The sequence below is a fragment of the Aptenodytes forsteri genome, unplaced genomic scaffold (genome assembly GCF_000699145.1).
Source record: "Aptenodytes forsteri isolate BGI_AS27 unplaced genomic scaffold, ASM69914v1 Scaffold55, whole genome shotgun sequence".
Lineage (NCBI taxonomy): Eukaryota > Metazoa > Chordata > Aves > Sphenisciformes > Spheniscidae > Aptenodytes > Aptenodytes forsteri.
Window position 1 is genome coordinate 10,355,734 of NW_008796063.1, and position 20,333 is coordinate 10,376,066.

General features: G+C 41.4%; 1 protein-coding gene across 2 annotated transcripts; it reads left to right on the forward strand.

Annotated features, from left to right (window-relative positions):
* The first annotated feature begins 2,585 nt into the window (after positions 1-2,585).
* On the forward strand, positions 2,586-17,350 carry TEKT4 (tektin 4). 2 transcript variants are annotated; one of them, XM_009286469.1, is made up of 6 exons: positions 2,586-3,107; positions 10,257-10,327; positions 11,877-12,020; positions 12,907-13,129; positions 14,125-14,279; positions 17,134-17,350. In XM_009286469.1, the coding sequence occupies exons 1-6, from the start codon at positions 2,586-2,588 to the stop codon at positions 17,348-17,350; spliced, it is 1,332 nt and encodes a 443-aa protein (XP_009284744.1). The 2 variants fall into 2 exon arrangements, with proteins under 2 accessions (XP_009284744.1, XP_009284745.1); XM_009286470.1 differs by lacking the exons at positions 2,586-3,107; positions 10,257-10,327 and adding an exon at positions 9,422-9,444.
* The last annotated feature ends 2,983 nt before the right edge of the window (positions 17,351-20,333 follow it).

The window sequence follows — 20,333 nt, forward strand, 5'->3', positions numbered from 1 at the left end:
AACATTTCTGTTCTTTTCTTCCAGTATGTTTTGTCATCTTGTGCTCTGGGAACATCTTGAATAGCTGTTAATAATTTATATCTTACAGTGGCATATTAAATCACTTGGCTGTCGGAATGGCTTTGAAACACAGGGTCCCTGGGTCTGCCCTGGATAATGAAGGGAACTCCTGAATCTTCCAGGTATCAATAGGTTTTGCTTTTATTTTTTGCAACAATGTGATATGCAGCCTGTTAGGACATGACGCATCTGTGAACACTTGGAAACAGGCTTAGACTGACAAAAAAACCCAGCCTGATGAAAATACTCTCCAAAATCTGTCTGGTCCTTGGAAACATTGACCAGTTGGGATAACAACCATAAAACTGCTCGCTGAAGTAATCCTTGCACTGGATCAGGAAGAATTTACTTTTTGTGTGTGTGTGTGTGTGCAGTGTTTCCGTGTTGGAGACGATTATAATTTACTAGTCACATTTAGGGCCTGGGACTCAGCCCAGCCTGCTGCTAAGTTTGCAACCTCGGCCACGTCCCATCATGGCCCTAACTGACCCACCTTCAAAACTGCCTGGGTGACACTGAATGGGCTGTGATACGATGCCACTAATAAAAGCTCTTTTGAAACCTTCAGAGAAAAATGCTACTTAATAGCAAATTGTTGCTGCCCTTATTTTCAAAAAATGTATTTTCCATACCAAGGACTTTCACTCTGAATAGCTCAGCAGGGATTTTCCTGTAGACTTATTGTACTTTAAAAATGCAAAATTTGCATAGCTCATCATGCAGAGGAAGCCACAAGCAGAGGAAAGAGAAAGAAAGGTACAGGCTGGGGGTAACGTAAGGAAGGGAACAGATAGGACAGTTAGACAAAAGATGCATGAAAAAGGAGAGAAACAGAAATGAAGTGCAAAGGGAAAGCAAAGGGTGTCATTCCAGTGACTTCAGCAGTGCAAAGCGATCATCGACTGCTGCTGTTTAACTGGAGGGCCAATTATATTATCATATTTGCAAAAGGGACGACGAAGGATTTCTTATTTCTGCTGGGACTGAATGTCCTTTTTCAACACTACCTCTGTGGAAGGGAACCTTTACTGGGCATGTGCTGCCAGCTGCGGCACAGGGCTGGCGGGCAGCCGCTTGCAGCCGATGCCTGATGCATCTTTCAAATGCAGGCTCTCTGTCGGGGGCAACCACTTGATCTTTCTAAAGAGTGCAAAACCCCGTAGGAAAAATGACCATTGACTTTCTGTGGATTTAGAGCAAACTCTCATAAAGCAAAGTGCCTTCTGCAGAAGTTTGTGTGGTGCAAATGGCACCTCTCGGCAGTCGGGGAGTCATTACTCCATGCCCACGGGGGGTGTGTGTGTGTGTGTTATCTGCCGCGCACACCTCGATGCGGTTCAGGCATCGCTCACCTCAACACCCAAGGAGCCGATTAGCCTGGATGACACTGGGCGGGCTGCAGTGCACATGGCTTTTTCTTCCTTTTTATTTTCTAAATCAAAATGACATTGAAGACAGAGGATCGGTCGCAGTGCAAGGACGAGAGTGCCCTCTATTGTCACCGTGCTCGCCAGCACCTTCCCTCCTTCCTCCAAGTGCTCTGGAGAGACGCCTCTCGCCTCGCAGCCTCTCATTTCTTTTCCCTGCTGCACAGTGATGGCAACCCCCCCAAAATTTCATATAGTTCAAGCATAAGCCGCCTTTATCTCTCCAAGTGAAAATTAAACAGGGGATGCCACAGCAGCTGGATTTCACGAGCACCTTGATCCATGACGAGGCCAGAGCCACACAAATTGTCTTAAGAACGAACATTTGGGTCTAAGAATGGAGTGAGGTGCAAAAGTGTATTTCAGCTGAATGGCTTAGAACCAGTGGATGCCGCAGGCCCCCGCACGGGGCCCCGGGGCCTCCTCAGGGCCTTCCTTGCCCACCGCCCGAGGGGCTCCCTTAGGCCTCGGGGCGAGCACGGAGGGGCACGCAGCGCCTCCCCCTCGCCTCCACCGCTTGCGGGGCAGGAACCGGGCTGAAGTCCTGTCAGGGTCCTCTTGTGTTTCCGAAACAAACAGGAAAAAGTGTTACCGCGCGCACGCGGCGGTTGGAAAAGAGAAGTTCCTCAGCACAAAGGGGAGCCAGAACGCAACGTAGAGACTTCTCCCCAGCTTCTCGCCAACACAGTCGCACATGCGAATTACAAGCGTTACAACATGCACCAAGGCCTGTGCCGGGAAATCCTCCCGCCCCAATTCCCGAGGGCGACTGCGGTCCGTGCCCCGAGGCCGCACGGCGCCGCCATGACACCGCCAGCGCCCCCGACAAGCCCCGCTCCTTCCCAATTGGGTGTCCCCGTCGCCATAGCAACAAGCGGCTTGGAGGCGGGTGCCCTATCCAACGCGCCCTCGGGGCGGATCCGCGCTCTGATTGGTGGCTGTCGTGGCGCGGTAACGAGGGGCGGGCTGTTCATCGGGTTTCCCTTCGCGATGGGGGGACCCGCCTCCTCATTGGCTGCTGCCGTTGCCCCGGCGACGGGAGGACGCGGCGCGGCCTAGCGGGGAGCCGGGGCTTGCCCTGCGGGAGGCCCCAGCGCCATGGCGCAGGCCGGGGTCCTGCTGACCGAGGAGCCGGCGCCGCAGGCGGGGTTCCCCCCCCCCCCGTGCGAGGTGGCTCTGAACACGGGGCCCGACTCCTCCAGCGGCCTGGCCACGGCTGGCTTCCGCACCGCCAAGTACCTGCTCCCCGAGTGGCGCCGGAGCAACTCTGATCTCTACCACAAGGCCTCCACCGGCTGCGAGCAGGCTGAGCGCGGCCGGGCCGAGGCCAAGGAGCTGGCCGAACATGCCGCTGCCACCGCCCAGCGCGCCCAGCAGGACTCCATGGCCACCTTGGGCCAGCGCCTGCAGGACATATGCTTCTGGAAGGCTGAGCTCCAGAAGGAGATTGAGGACCTCGATGCCGAGACCGGCCTGCTGGCGGCCCAGAAGCTGCGGCTGGAAAAGGCGCTCGATGCCACCAAGGTGCCCTATGCCATTGCCACCGATAACCTGCAGTGCCGGGAGAGGAGGCAACCCCCGGACCTGGTCAGTGATGAGGTGGAGAGAGAGTTGCTGAAGGTGAGCGGGACGTTAGGATGTTAAGGGTTGTTGGCAGCCCTCTCCTACTGCTGCTCTGGTCTCTAAAGTGGTGAACAGCTTGGTCAGTAGGTGATAACTGCAGCTCATGAAGGTATCTTCTGGCACTGCACAGAGGCCTAGTGCCCCTTCCTGGCAGCCTTGACTCTCTGTCTGTCACTCCTAGGTTTAAGAAGGATTGTTTAAAATCCTTCCTCTGTTTAAAAAGTATTTAAAATCACATGAGTATGACTAGAGGAGACCAGATCCCCTCTCTCAGACCAGATCCAAACAAAATCAGAACAGAGATTTCTTGAACCAAGGTGGGCATCCTATTCTGGCATTAAACTTCTTCCAGCCTCTGCTCGGCTTAAAGTCCCCTCATCTCTGCAGATTACACTTTAAAAATGCAGTACCCGATAAGCAGACTATTCAGGACCAGTGAAATTCTCCTTTCCTGTTTCCATGTGCAGGCTGTCCAAATCTGGCAGTCTCTGCCATTACCTGTTACTACTGAGTCTGATGCTGTAGTCTTGCCAAGGTTCATGACGAGGTGGTGATCCAACACCGTACTACAGTGTCTGAACACAAACCATCATTTTAATTGGCCTGCAGGACAGCACAATGAACAGTACAATGTAGTCGTGTGACACCTCCATGAGGTGATAGCTCCAGGCAAGCGGGGGGCACAGACAGATGGTATTTCTGACAGTGTGAATTCAACAAACCTGAGACTCTCCTGAAATTTGCTTGATCCTTTTCTTCCCGTAGAGGACTCTTTACTCCAGCTGACACTTTGTTATCTGTCACTGAGATCCAACACTGCATGTAGATTGCCTTCAAAGCTGATGTAATTATTGTGGCTGCACATGTTACAGAGAACAGATTCTGGGTCATTTTTCATTCTGGAATGATACATATTCTAGTGTCCCACAAGTAAATTAATGATTATTTGCCTGCAGCCTCCAATATACTGTGAAAGTTGATTCATGATGAGTTACTGATTAAGCCAGATGATTAATATTTGTTGTTAGAAAAATATTGAAGGGACTTACATAGTTGATGGCATGATAGTATTTAGCATGATAGTATTTAGCAATATTTTGAAGAGGAATTGTGTACAGTTGCTGAATTGTAATCAATATTTAAAAGGTTGTTTCAGTCAAAAATATAAACATGTGAGAGTTAGTGTATAGGATATTTCAGTGGGAGTTGTTACAAAATTCAGATTACAGAAAAGAAGTTCTTTTCATCAGCTGCTGATATTTTAGAGAAATTGTGAAGTGTAAGATTATCCAAAAAAACCCTAATTTTCTGGCAGGATTTCTCTACTGTATTTCTTTTCTTTCCTCCCGGTCTCAGAGAATAGTTTGTTCATTGCTCAGTAGTCCATCTGCTGTTGCTGCTGCTGCTAATTCTTCACCTGAAATTGTGATTGTGTGCTCGTGACGACAGACCGTCAACAGCCAAGTAGGATGTCATCCAAAAAGAATGATGTGAGTTCAGATGAGGCGTGTATACCAGCAGCAGATGGACTCTTGAGAAATGAAGATTTTGTTGCCATGCCAATGACCTTTCCAGTGCAGAGGGAAGAGGAGTACATAATATCAGAGGAAATCCTTCCCATTTTCACAGAGGAATAGATTTTATGGCACAAATGTTTGCAAATAGATGTTAAAATGTGCCCTCTGTGCCTTTGCCAGCTCTTTAAGCTGCAACTATACTCTACACCTCTTCCACTGCAAGAAATCAGATGGTACCTTGTATTTCTTACTCTCTCCAAAACTGACTAATAATTCTTGACACTTAGAGCTGCTTTTCCATGAATTCTGACTGTTCACTGCGCAGATTTCCAAGTTAATGGCCCAGTTCACTGGTAGCTCTGTGCTACTACGTTTGCTTATTTGGAGGAGTTATGCAAATTTTATCACTAAAGTACTGACATACTTTTTCTGAATGTTGCTTACTTGTCCAGTCACTTTCTAATCTTAACTCTTTTAAGAAATGGTAATGCAAGGGAGATCAGGAGTAATTTATTCTCTTCCCGTGCAAAAATTGAGAAAAAGAAGAAATAGTTTCTAAAAGTCAGCTGTGTTAGGAAACAGACATTCTTTTCCTTGCCGTTTTAATTACACAGTTAATTGATATTCTAGGGCATTTCCTTCCTTTGAAATTCTTCCTCTCCTACTAGCAGCCCAGGCTTGTGCCGGCGTCATTCTCTGGTATCTTTGCCATGTTCCTGCCAGCTCCCATGGACAGGAGCATGGGGAAATCTGCAACTGGGAGAAGAGCGTGTCTGGATAAGGGACTACCTTTCACATAGTCATGGAAAACCTTTTCATAGGACATAGGTTTTGTTCCTGCTTTCAGCTTTCTGCAGCAATGAAGACCATTCCCGGTTCCCAGAGCATCCTGCTGAGATAACCACCTTTCAGCAGCCCCTTGGCAGATGACATTTAAAGAGGCAACATCAAATACACATACACAAGCAGTTTTCAATCTCTGCATGTAATTGCACTTTCATTATCTGTTCAGTAGGAATCATTTCAGATGACTCACAAAGAAAACAGAAGTATCTCTGATGAAGGTTTTATGCATCCAGATAAGATTTGGGGTTTTCTTATTTTTTGGCACACCATCTATTTCTTTTAAGGAGTTTTGGTTCCAACTCATCTGTCCTATTTGCTTTGAGCATGGAGTTGTATTTAGATCACCTGTTGTGATGCACACCACCACTAAATAGCCACTGCTGGAATGAGGGATGAGGGTATTTAAGTGAAAACGCCTCACATGCATAGCAGAATCAGCTGTTACTCAGAAGTTCATTGGCTCCACTTAACAGCATATTAATCTTTTCTTAATGAAGTTAAGAAAAAGAGGTTGAAGGACACAATTGTTTTTCCAATAAAGAAGGATCTTTGATGACTAAAAAGAAGATAAAATCTCTCAAGTGGAATAATTTTCTTTCTTTGTGCTGCTGCATTGGAAATAGCTGAATTCAGAAATAGCAGTACACGCATCTGTTTTGTATGAGGTTTTTGACTTTCATAACCCATATGACATCTCCTCTGAATCCCCTTTGCATCAGTTTAACAACAGTTTAGTATGTTTATGTGCACGCATTTAATATTGAAAATGTAAGCCCTAGCAAAGGACTTGGCACTTGGTGGTATACTGTCAATAAATCATATAGCAAAGGACTGTGCACTTGGTGGTATACTGTCAATAAATCATGTTTCAGCTGCATATATACTGCATTTCAAGGTTATTTCCACATGTCCAGTGTCCAGACTCATTAACTGAGTGCCAGATATGACTGTGGAATAAGTGGATGTACTTAATTTATGCCATTTTTTTACCCTAGACTCAGAGTGTTGATTTGTTGTGTGTTTGCTTCAACAATGAAGTCAGCCCCAGCTATTCCCTGATGCTGAAGACAAAGGCATTAGCCAAGATCCTGTCAACTGTGTAAAATTAAAGTTTAAAAAAGTGGAGAAAGGATACACATGCATGTATTCCTGCTAACTGCAATAGCGGGGCAAGGAAAACAACAGAATATCATTTCCAAGCACTGTGATCTGTAGCTTTGCCAAGTGAACCAGTGCGCAGTAGGACAGTCCTGTACATAGACAGCTCAGTTAAGAGTATAGTGCTTATTTTCAACATCTGCAGATTGTGGATTTTGAAATGACTCTTGGAGACCAGCGGGGAAAAAGGCCAGTCACAGAGCTGGGATTCTGAAGACTGTTACCTGCTTTCACTCCAGCTGTAACGAATAACAGTCTTCCTGTTACACGCTGTTTGGCTGTCTAAATCTAGTGCGATCTGTAAGCTAGCTTGCTTTTATTTGCTGTGCTGATGTGTGGGACATCTGGTGTCATGTTGTTACTGACGGATGGATGCAACTGGATTTGTAATCAAGGGCGACTGCACAGCCTCTCTCATGGGGTTCAACCAGTTCCTCTTAGCTGCTCTCTCACTGTGTGTCATTCTGGCCCTGGGTGCTGCACTTAGACATTGCTGACATCTGCAAGTCACTGATGTAAAAAGACAGGCTGCAAAAAAACTGAAATTGTAAATTCATGGAAGGCACAAACATCTGCTCTTAAACGTTTTCTTTGCACCATTAATTAGACACTTAAAGTCATGAACTGGGATGGTTTTATTACTAGATTTGAGGAAAATCCAACTTTTGCATCATAAGCATTAAATATTGTAATAAAATAAATGGCACGCTAAACTTCAAAATGTTCTCTCCCTGTTAATTGACAACCATTTATAATAACAGAGGTTTATTATTAGTGTTAACTGTGGAGAAGACAGCTGAAAAGAAGCCAAGATCACTTCAGATTTGACAGTATTTAATTTTAATAGACAGCACATGAAGAGATAAATGGGGAAAATAAGGAGAAAAAAAAAGACATTTCATCTACCAACTCCTCTCATGAAATGAAGAAATGCAAATCTCATCTCTGAACCAGAGATGCTGCTAGCTACTAAAACTCTTTCACATGCTTTTCCTCTCTTAATGCAGACTGGGCCTTCAAATGAATTGCCAACACAATTCTGTGCACGCACTACATGAAGGTCATCTATTCTGCCACTCGCTAAAACCCAGATCTGACCCCCGGATTTGAATGTGGAATCACCCACATTTTTATGGCTGAAATCACGAAGCCCGGGAGAGCTGTGCTCCTGGCTGCAGCGCTCTCTGCCACGGCTGTTGATGGAATTTACTCTGCAAAGAAAATGTGAAGGAGCAGACATGGCATTTTATAAGTCCTCCACATGGTATATGAGATTCCCAGCTCCTGCTCCTCTGCAGGTAGTGCTACCTGGCAGGCGTTCATGCAGTGTGGACCTTCTCCCACGTCGATCCCACGAGCCAGCCACAGCTATGGGTGGGCAGCAGGCTGGATTGTACTGCGATGTCTGACAGTACAGCCAGGACTGGGGGACCTAGATCAAAGGATCTTCATCTTCAACCTAGTGCCACAGCTCCTCCCAGCCATACAATCTGACGTTTTAACTGTTTTAAAAGTTAAGAAAAATAATTTAGTAGATAAGCGTTGAAAATTCGTTGTCATTTACGCCTGCTTATTCACACTAACTAGTCTTAGACTGCCATTAATTATGAGAACTGTATCTTCAGTTTTAAATGTCATATTTGAATGTGTATCTCCTCAACAGGGAATCCATTTTTACATTTTATTTTAGGTCATTCAACAAGGGAATTCTTTATTTTTGCATTATTTCACTCTTTCCATGTGAGAGACCTTAATTGCTAAAGGAAGGCTTTTCTCATTTAAAATTGTGCACATTACTCACAGGAAAATGGTTGTCTCTTTATTTACATGGAGACTGACTACCCAACACAAAATAATATCAATTACTATAAACGTAATTTTGAGTGCTGGATCTTTCTAACCCTTTAAAATCCTTTTGAATGTTTACTTTGACAACTCAGCCATTGTAATACTTCCTCCCTGCTGAAAGTGAATTTTAGTGTTTTCACAGTTTGTAAAGTGATACCTTCAGCTATGTATTTATTTTAATTGTGCTTTTTTAGAGCCTTAAAAATAATATTTTCTTTCCAATCATGATTGTCCTTTTCCATTTACAATAAAATGATCTTCTTTATGGTCCCTGTTGGTTTCTTGTGATGGAGAAAGTGACACTGCAGGGACATACACACTCATTTATTTGTCAAAAACAGTACAAGGATCAACGAGTGCCAGCAGTGTTCTGGGAATAAAGTTTATTAGTAAGTATATACTCCCTTAGCTGTCATTGGATGACTGTCGTTGATGTAAACCAGCAAAATTAATTAGGAGCTTTTCATATACAAAATCTCTTTCTAATATCCAAGCCTCAAAAAATAAGTTCCTTTAAATAATAAAAAAGAAAATGCTTGCTGGACTGGCTTTTATATAATAATATGTAATCGCCAGGTCAGTAAAGTCACTTCATAGAGCATTGATAGTTAATCCCTAAAGCAGCATTATTGCAGTCAAAAATGAGCACCAGGTACTTTTTGTTCAACAAGAGATTATTAGAAAGTATGGTCTTTTTTGGTTTGATCACGTTTGTGTTGAAATGAACATTCCTGCTAAAACCAGCTTGAGCTGAAACTTCAGACATCGGCTCCATTATCAAGGTGAGGCACAGCTTCGTGACTTTGAGCAGTCACTCTCTTCCAACTCAGAGGAAATTAACCCCTCAAGCAACATTGCATATTTGAGATAATTCTGCAGTCCTCGATACTGTCCATCACCAGAGGCAAAATGAGTTCTGGAATAAACAGATCTAATAAAAAAATGAAAGCTGTAAGTGTCATTGGGTTTATAGTATGACAGTTTTCCTATACCTGCTGAAGCAGACAATAGCTGTTTAAATCATAGAGTAGTAACTTCTATTTTTAGTTAATATGAAGCATTCAAAGGAGGCAGGCCAACAGAAGGTTATGATACTGCCACTCCTTTATGTTAAATAGCACCTTATCACCGTACGTCAGACAAACCGTATTTTTGGAGATCTGCAGGAATCTGATGGGAAGCCTCTGCCTTGCATACAGAAAAAACGCTTCCTACAGAACAAGGCAGCGGGCTCTGAAGGTATCTGCAAGGACTCAGCAGGTTCTGGAAGTCAGCATCTTGCCAGAAAAGCTGATCTGCAGTATCACATCCCTGTGCAAGGCAGCAGCCTCTGACATCTGAGTCTGTGCTTGCAGGGCAGACAATGTCCTGCCCAGTTTTAAAACGACACCTTGTGTTTGTGCAAGGCAGTGACTCTGGTCTGCTGAGCATGATGCTGTTGCCTTATTTTTCCCTACTTCAAGACTGTGCAAGTAATTCAGATACTCTGTTTAATCTGATAGAACATAAGACTTTTTCATAAAATACACATGCAATATGAAAATAATGAATCCCCAGGCTTTAGAAGTATTCCAAGTATTGTTGCCGCCTTAGACTTATAGCTGAGTTACCTCAGTATCTGCTAACTCCTCGGAAAATCATGTCTTGCAATAATAGGGTAAGAGTGGGTAATGAGTGGAAGATTTAAATATTTATCCACAACCATTGAAATCAAATTGCTCTGCAGGATAGTATGTACTGCTCTGGATATCACAGAAGTCTCAATGTTTTTATCTAGGAAGCTGAACTTATCAGAAATATCCAGGAGCTTTTGAAAAGAACTTTGACACAAGCTGGTAACCAGATGCGGTAAGACATTTTTCACAATACCTTAGTAGCTAATTTATATAGCCAAATAACTCCTGGCATATAGGGGTACAATGCCCAGTGGATAACGATCTGACCAATGCCAGGCTTATGAGCCATGTGAATTCCATTTAAACCTGAAAAGAGGTACTCAGTGATGAAACTTCAGGATTTTCAAGTAGAGTAAGGTAGGAGAAGAGCCATGCCCTAAAGCCATGCTTTAGATTTTCAGTCCTGGTTTCCAGCATGTGTACTCAGTTCTCTGATTTTCCAACACTAAACTTAAGTGCAATAAAAGAATTATCTGGATATCACTCTACCTTGTTGCACCTTGTGACATATTTGTAGTATAGGCTCTTTTAAAATGATTTATCTGATCAAAAGACCTTTTCAAGATGATTTTTTTGTCGCCAGATGTCAGTATGAACTTAAAATATGAAACTTCACTCTACCTTTTGTATCAGTATGGATGTTCATTGCATTTCAAAAGGAATATTTGCTTTTAATTTATAACAAGCCGTTTGGAAAAATGTTACCCGAATCCTAAAGTGCATCAATATGAAGGAGTTAGCTGCTGGAAACCTTGATATTTTAGTTTTTAGAATTTTTTAATCTGCTCCAATTTGTGCTATTCTACCGGATAAAATGAAATATTGTTTTTAGAAAGAATGCCTATAAATGCAAAATAATTTAAAGTAGTTCTGTTATATCAATTAGAGTATGAGAGGAGTCTACTGAGTTTAGGCTACGCTTTTTATAATTGTTTTAAGATCGGTGTAGTACCATTTAGTACCATCATTTAGTATCATTGGCCAGCAGAGTCTTTTTAATTCCTTAGGTGAGAGTGACATCTGGTGTTAACAGTTGATAACGACCCACTGTCTTTTGTAATCTGAAGTCATTCTAATTAATTGGGTGACGTGTGACTCATTTGACAACAAAGCAGCAATTTTAACTCTGAATATCATTGTACTCGTATCTTCCAAGGACAAATTACACTGTCTGCGTGCTACAGTCTTTGAAAGGCTAGATAGGAGGGTGTGGAGAATGATATAAGGTCACTTTATGGAGGTCTTAAATTTGAGTCACACTCAATATACTAGCGAAAGAGGAGGACGGGTCTTCTGCTAGCACTACCTGATGTCTTATCATGGGAAGAGTGTTCTGTTGGGCAAACCTCCTACCTGTTCTCCCCATAATAACTGCAGCTGTCACCACTATTGAAAAAATCCTCTGTGTTTTAGGATTATTGTGTAAAATCCAAAGTCCAACAACTCCTTTGTCTCAGGCTATAAGAGCTCTAAGCCTTCAGTAGGCACAGAACAGTACTGAAGGTCTAGGGTAGTGGTTAACACGTCAGGTTCACTGTCCTTCTAGCAGATACTTGTGGGAGAGAGAGTTTGGTTAGAATGTTCAAGACAAAAAGGAAAGTTTATGTTCTCATTGCCCTTTGAAAGACGAAGGCTCAGAGCCTAGCTTCACAAATGTCTGTGATAGTTTTGTTAATTGTGTTGTTTCCCACTAACAATGTGTGATAATAATGACTTTTCAGATTAAACCGAGATCACAAAGAGGTTTGTGAAATGGACTGGTCAGACAAAGTTGAAACGTACAACATTGATGATAAATGTGGAAGATACAGTAACCAGAGCACCAACATCCAGTTCCATCCTGGTTCAGTGAAGTTTGAAGAGAGGTGAGTAGTTACTGTCATTATCCTCCACAAATAACCCTGGTAAGATACAATACATCCTTTGCATCAGTGAAAGCTGTAATGCTGCTCTGAATTAAAGGTGTGATTGCTGCTTCTTTGGACGTACAATGTCATAGCTTTAAAATAGCTACATGGATAGTAAAGGTCGTACTACCATCTCAGCGTGGCATATCGCTGATGGCAAAGTCGGTCCACTATATGCAAACTGAGCTTGTAAAAGTTTTTCTTGGAAATAATTGGCTTTATACTTTCAAAGGCTGATCTAAATCCTATTGAGGCTTGCCATTTGACATCGGCAGTCATGCCATTCTTTCAGGAAAGGCAAGTGCTGCTTCCTGTACACAGAGAGGATTACTATTACAATAAATCTTGCTGCTTCCCCCTCCCCTTTCAGGCAGTGTTCATATGATGGAGTGTCCCAAGTGCTATGTAGTTCCTTCTGCTGCTCGACGTGGCAAAGTATAACCAGAGATCTTGTTTCTTTTTGTTTCAAAGTAGACACAGACTGTAAAGCTTGAATATATTCATGTGTTTATTTGCTGGTGACTTAACTGCTTGTGCTTGCACAAAAAAGTGTGTGTATACTTTTTTTGCCTTAGTAGTGTTAGCTAAAGATGGAAGAACTTTGGATGATTTTGTGTCGTGTATTACTTCCCTCAGAAGCCACAAGATGAACAAGAGTTTATTAATTTTATAAAGGATTAGTCTTCTTCCTTCATAGTAAGTCTAGACTGCATGCAACAGCAAAGACAAACAGAGGTTGACAACACTTTTGCAGGGAGAGAACCAGCTTCACATTGTCTTCTTAAGTGCAACTTGAACAACAGAGCAAGGTTCCTATTTGTATACCATTCACCTCTTCTTCCAGTGCCTCAACACCGGAGACATGGGCCAAGTTCAGTCATGACAACATCTATAGGGCAGAACGAGAAAAACTGGCTTCCATCAATCTTCGTGCCTTGATTGACAATATTCTTCATGACGTATCTGAGGACCTGAGGATGCAATGTGCTGCTGTTAATGAGGCTTTTGCCAAACGCTGTGAAGAGCTGGACGATACAAAACACAAACTAGAGCATCATTTGAAAAAAGTAAGTGTTATTTTTTGAATGCTGGCTACAGGCGTGATAGTCTCTTTTGAGAAGATCACAGTAGATTTATCCTCTAGAAAAAAATGTCTTTGTCCATGTCAGGTATCGAACACTATGTTGTGTCAGCTTAGGATCTGATAAGAGTCTTCAGAGCTGGATTGTGGCTCCAATTCAGCTTTTTCTGCTCTCTGTTGTGCTTCTCTAAACAAGAGATGGACTTAAATATGAAGAAAATTAAACACTTTCTTCCATGTCTTGCTGAACTAAAACCTAAAACTGTGTGATCAAGGAGCTGATCTTTGGGCCAGGATTCCTAGGCTAGCCTGGTTATCACTTTTATGGGATGAAAGCCATGCTGGGCTGCAGTAGTATCATCATCAGCAGTTCCCGGCAAGTGACAAGAGGTGTCTTCAGCCTCTGCCCCTTCGCCAGTGTGGAGCAGCTCCTACTTCCCTGTTAGGCAATTGGCAAGTGTGGAAAAAAATAGTCATTCCGTAGCACCTGTTGGGTAATGACAGCTGGGAAGACTTTATTTTTAGCTTGTGTGTCAGTGGTTATGAGGGAGAAGAGGTTCAGAATTTCCTGTCTTTTCCATTTTCTTCACTAATGCCAGCAACCCATGCATTTCCAAGCTGATCAGCAGTTCTCAATCTCATTCAAAATAACTTGAATTTTTCTTGGGTAATTTACAGTTAAACATTTACAATTAAAAGCAATTCATGGAGGTGGGATGTGTTGTCAGGAGACATGGAAGAGTTATTGAACAGGCTGCAGAATATTTTCTGCTTCTTTTTAGACCAAAGATCAGATTCTCAGTGTATTAGCAGAAATAGAGGTCAAAACCACCTTTGTACTTCTATTTCTTCTATATTCTGGCCAAATAGGAGGTCAAAACTGTAACTGATTCACTAGGACCATGAACAGATGTATAGCATGCACAGAGACAACATGTATATCTTTTTTTAAACAGTTCTTTTTCTTGGTATCCTCTTTAGATCCTTAAGGAGATTGGAGATCAAGAAGCTAACATTGCTGCTCTCAAAGAAGCTATCAGAGACAAAGAAGCCCCAATGAAAGTTGCTCAAACAAGGCTGTATGACAGGTCTTTTAGGCCCAACATAGAGCTCTGCAGAGACGAAGCACAATTCAGGTAAACACTATTGAACAAGTCCTCCAAGGTGTCCATTCTATCCAGAAATGATGTTAGACAGTTTTTGCGCTTTTTATTGGCAACACATAGCCTTCAGCTTTTATTACTAGGTTTGATTCTGATATAAGTCAGAAACAATTCAATTCACTGAAATCACTGTGAGGAAAATATCATTTTAACCTAATGTATTGACAAATAGAAAATCTACAGACTCAACTCTGCCTTTTGTCTCTACGCTTTCTTCTCTGAACTGTGTGGTTTCTTTTTTATTTAAAAAATCTGACAGCGCGTGGATCATTTGCAACCCTTTTGCTGCTAGCAAAAGCTCACCACAAGGTGGACTATGTGCCGAATGAATTCAAGTGCTGAGAATGTAAATGGGCTGTACATATTCATAGTCTGAGACAAGTCCTCAGTACTACAAAGCATTAGGCTGGTGGCATTTGATTTTCAGCAATAATCCGTTTTAAAACTGGAGGTCAACAAATCCTTTCAAATTAAAGGTCTGAGTGTCACATTTGTCAGTTTTGATCTCATTATAAGCTTTGCAATTGATTCTCCTCCTTCATATTTTCCTACCCTTAGGAAAAGTGGGGAATCGGCTTTTGCAGGCTTACGATATCCTTGAAGCAAAGGTTCCTATCATTCAAAGCCAATATGCTGTTCTTTATACAGTGAGGAAGAAGTTATAGTTAATCCAAATGCTTTATACCATCTCAGGCGCACTCATTTAAGGTCCTGATTCAGCAAACCATCCGTGTGCAAGCTTTTCAGTATGTACATTGCTTTTAATGGGATGTAAGGGCACATGCAAGTCCTTTGCTGAATGGGCATGTGTTTAATTGCCAGGCTTATACTGTTTGTAGTTAACTCAGTTTGCATAGCACACAGGGATTTGTTTTCCCAGGAAGTAAATATGTGCCTTCCCTGCAGGCTGATTGCGGTAAAGAACCTAACCCTCACTGACTTGCAGTTGAAATGATGTCCTTCTTTAAAAACAGTTTGCTGCTTTTTTTTTTAAATGGTGTGCTGCTGCCTCTTTAAAAGCTTATATGCTTTTAAAGTAAAGACTGTTTTCTGATCTCTGGTGCTAGTATCATCTTTAACACTTGAATTTTATACCAGTGAACAGATATCCAAAAACAGGCTTAACAAAATGCTGATCCAGTCAAACTGGGTGACTTACCTAACAATTTCTGTCCTATAATTCTTAGTACAAGTGTCCTACAGAGTGAGAGAAGGTGAGGAGGGAGAGTTCCACTGTGCTTAGTGGCAAAAGACATTGTTGGTACTATCTAAATCATGGGAGACTTCTGTACAGAAGCTGTGAAAGTGAACTCTGCTTTTGACCAAGTATGTAGGACCTCTCTGAGGTCCTTTGTTGTTGAGTATTATGATTCTGTAGCTGTTGATCTTTATTCCCATTACAGTTCATATGTCTTTTTGAACATCGACTGGCTTCTGCTCTTTTTTTTAATTAATTAATGTAATTCTGTTCAGGTTGATCAGTGAAGCTGAAGAACTAACGGAGTCCATTGAATCCCTGAAGAAAAAACTGCTGGAATCTGAACAGTCTCTGAGGAACCTGGAAGACACACGGATGAATTTAGAAAAAGAAATAGCTGTGAAAATGAACAGTATTTTTATTGATAGGCAAAAGTGCATGGCCCATCGCACACGCTACCCTGTTGTTCTTAAATTAGCAGGATGCTTCAAGTGCTGAGAATGTAAATGGGCTGTACATATTCATAGTCTGAGACAAGTCCTCAGTACTACAAAGCATTAGGCTGGTGGCATTTGATTTTCAGCAATAATCCGTTTTAAAACTGGAGGTCAACAAATCCTTTCAAATTAAAGGTCTGAGTGTCACATTTGTCAGTTTTGATCTCATTATAAGCTTTGCAATTGATTCTCCTCCTTCATATTTTCCTACCCTTAGGAAAAGTGGGGAATCGGCTTTTGCAGGCTTACGATATCCTTGAAGCAAAGGTTCCTATCATTCAAAGCCAATATGCTGTTCTTTATACAGTGAAGAAGAAGTTATAGTTAATCCAAATGCTTTATACCATCTCAGGCGCACTCATTTAAGGTCCTGATTCAGCAAACCATCCGTGTGCAAGCTTTTCAGTATGTACATTGCTTTTAATGGGATGTAAGGGCACATGCAAGTCCTTTGCTGAATGGGCATGTGTTTAATTGCCAGGCTTATACTGTTTGTAGTTAACTCAGTTTGCATAGCACACAGGGATTTGTTTTCCCAGGAAGTAAATATGTGCCTTCCCTGCAGGCTGATTGCAGTAAAGAACCTAACCCTCACTGACTTGCAGTTGAAATGATGTCCTTCTTTAAAAACAGTTTGCTGCTTTTTTTTTTAAATGGTGTGCTGCTGCCTCTTTAAAAGCTTATATGCTTTTAAAGTAAAGATTGTTTTCTGACCTCTGGTGCTAGTATCATCTTTAACACTTGAATTTTATACCAGTGAACAGATATCCAAAAACAGGCTTAACAAAATGCTGATCCAGTCAAACTGGGTGACTTACCTAACAATTTCTGTCCTATAATTCTTAGTACAAGTGTCCTACAGAGTGAGAGAAGGTGAGGAGGGAGAGTTCCACTGTGCTTAGTGGCAAAAGACATTGTTGGTACTATCTAAATCATGGGAGACTTCTGTACAGAAGCTGTGAAAGTGAACTCTGCTTTTGACCAAGTATGTAGGACCTCTCTGAGGTCCTTTGTTGTTGAGTATTATGATTCTGTAGCTGTTGATCTTTATTCCCATTACAGTTCATATGTCTTTTTGAACATCGACTGGCTTCTGCTCTTTTTTTTAATTAATTAATGTAATTCTGTTCAGGTTGATCAGTGAAGCTGAAGAACTAACGGAGTCCATTGAATCCCTGAAGAAAAAACTGCTGGAATCTGAACAGTCTCTGAGGAACCTGGAAGACACACGGATGAATTTAGAAAAAGAAATAGCTGTGAAAATGAACAGTATTTTTATTGATAGGCAAAAGTGCATGGCCCATCGCACACGCTACCCTGTTGTTCTTAAATTAGCAGGTTACCAGTAGTAATCTCTGTACTAATGATGCAAAGTCTGGAAGAAAAATGTAGTCTAGAATCTTTCATATAAAATACATGGGTAACATTATACACAGAAGTACTGTATTCACTGTTATTTTCCTCTATTTGGCGTAAAATGCATTAGTATGGTGGGCTTTGAGTCTTGCCTTTAAAAGTTCAGTCTGAGTACAGATGTTTATAGTGAGTTTAAAACACAGCTGAAAGGTAATTCATTACACCTCGTATTTATCTATATCGTACATGCATAATTTGCACAGTATGTGATATTTGGGGTTTTCACCCTAATAAGTGAATATGTTGAATGAATATTTATTGTGAATAATAATAATAATATACACAGATATAGATATAACATTTACAGCTTTCTAGCATTTTCAGGCAGACTGAAACGAGAGCAATAAAGCTGCTTGCCTGATAGAGGACCACATGATCAGCAAGGAAACAGATGATAGACTTTTAAGGTGCTCAAACATTATTAGTAAAAAAAAAAGGTTTGCACAGGTTAGAGGACAATCAGACTATTGGCAAAAGCACTCCCAGTCCGTGACACCTGCTTATGTAATCTGAAAATGAGTCCGAGGATTTTTAACCTTCAAGTCAATAAATTTAGGGTTGGGTTTTTTTTCAGAAAAAAACCTAAACAGCTTGTGAATAGCAATTGTGACTTTCAACTTAAGCACCTGGATGTTGAATTGAGCTCTTGATCTGTTCCAGCCATTCCCTGGAAGCAAGGAATGTGTTTGAGCTATTACCCATAATGGAGAACACATCAGATTCATCTGCTCCAGTAGAGCAATGTAACAAATGTCATTCATCCCTTAGCTTAGTAGGCCACTGGGTTAAATAGGTGACATGTGTCAAAAAAGGGGAAAAGATGACACGAACAGAATTCCGTTATGGTTTCCTGTATTACAGTTTTTTACTTTTAAAAAGCAGCTGATCAAAGAGAGGGAAAAAAACCCTCAAAAAGCAAAACGTACAAAAAACCCCCTAGCCAGCGTAGGTTTCTGAATAGCCCTGCTCTGTTAACCAGAGAGGAGAGGCCATTAGCCTATCTGTTTTTCTCACAGACGGCTATTTGTATTATCTTAACTCAGGATGTGCAGAGCACTATTCAGCAATTGCCCTCCTGCTAAAAGCTACTACCATTTCTTTGAAAACCAGCTGCGTCAGTGAGGGCTTTTGACCCAAGCCTTTATTTTACAGGCTTTGTGTTCAAGAGTTTTGTTTTGCTTTTTTAATAGATTTCCTCTTCATGATTATATTTTTATAGCCCAGATGTTGAATCCTTATTAGAGAGAAACGGCATGTAGATTAAAAAAAATAAATGTGGCTCTACTATGCTTCACCGTGCACAGAACTTAAAACTGATACTAAAGATTATTTTTGTAGACTGAAAACATTCTCCTTCATTCTGCCTTTCTTAAAACACCTTCAGCGCCTTTCTTCTTTGGCAGCATACTCTAGCCTGTTCTTCATGCTCAAATCTTACAGCCTAATCGGTGGATCACACACCTTGTATACAGCTACATCACTGCACAGTTGTGTATAAAACTGACTTTGGCTGCACCAGAAGAATAAAACGCTTTAAAGGGTGTTCCAGTATTCAGAGCTGTGGTGTTAAAAGTGTTTTGGTCATTTAGCCCCAACCTCTAGACAGTGCTGCTTGTTTGGTGGCATGTACAGCTCTAGGTGTACACAGAAAATAGAGGGAAAAATAAGACAGTGAACCAGGCTTTAGGCTAACAGGAATATTCACAGAAACCTTTCAAAAAGTACAGAAAAGAAGCAACATGTTCAAACTGACCTTACTCACCCACTAAAGGAAAAAAAAGTGGAATCAAAGTGAAATTTGGGTTATGATTATGGCAGGCAGGATGAGGAGAATATGCAGTCCAGGACCCAGAACTATTATATTGATTGAAGAATTCTGCATTAGAGAGAGGAAAAGAAAAGTGCTGTCATCTTCTCTGAGACTGTGCTGAGTACAAATAACCTTATGCCCCATATTGGGTTGTAAATGGAACTTTCCCTAATTAAAGCCTATCAGTTTAATTTACCTTTGTGAACTAAATTAGTCTGCCCTTGCTTTAGGCCAATCAAGGCAAATCCTGCTCTGGTAAACCTAATATATTGGCAGGAGTGTAATCACTCCCCTATTCACATGGTAATAGATGAATACAAGCGAGTTGTAAGAGTGAGAATCAGATGGAATAGCTTCAAGTTGCAGGATTTTTTTTTCTTTAATTACCAATTTAAAAGAAAAAAATTAAAGCCACTGCTCTAGCATGTAAATATGTTTTTGTATTATTTTTTCATAATTCGTTTTTAAGCTGAGGATTTACCAGGAAATATTTAAAAGGATGTTTTAGCTGGCTCTCGTGTGAACTAGGGTCACAGGTGAGCTACAGCTTCCAATTGTCTTGAGCTCTGCCTGCTAATCTCTATGAAAAGTGTGGACTCTTTTGACTTCGTTAGGATTTCTTTGTTTATTATCCTGAGAGATTCCTGGTTGTGAAGACAAGGTTTGATTTCTGGAAAGTCTGAGAGTTTTCTCATCTGCTTACAGGTAGAGGAAGAAATTAATGGTGTAATAAATGATACCTTCATAATGTCTGGTACAGGGACTTCAGGAAAAACCAGGAGTGAAGACCCATTAAAAACTTATTTGTTACTTAAGAGCAGGTGACATTCTGCAAGGGGAGCAAAGAAGGTTATAGAGAAATGGGAGATAATATTTGTGTAGTACTTTTATCATGAATAATTTATTTTCTCTAAGACCGAAGCTTAGAACAACTGTCTCATAATTTCAGCCTTCTACTGTGCCACAGTTCACTAAAAAATTTAGTACCAAAGCGGCAGACACCAGCACCAAGATGCCCAGGTTCAGAAGACTCTGTCTCTGCTTTTGGACCCCTGACACATAGTACAAACAATACTTGCTTAAAATATTGATCTTTAATTCAGTCT

What these genes read in the sequence shown, in the direction of transcription:
- TEKT4 (XM_009286469.1), top strand. Translation starts at nt 2,586, where the DNA reads ATGGCGCAGGCCGGGGTCCTGCTGACCGAGGAGCCGGCGCCGCAGGCG. An exon ending in CAAGCTGGTAACCAGATGCG is followed by an intron (nt 10,328 to 11,876) that starts GTAAGACATTTT and finishes ATGACTTTTCAG; the next exon opens with ATTAAACCGAGATCACAAAG. An exon ending in AGAGACGAAGCACAATTCAG is followed by an intron (nt 14,280 to 17,133) that starts GTAAACACTATT and finishes AATTCTGTTCAG; the next exon opens with GTTGATCAGTGAAGCTGAAG.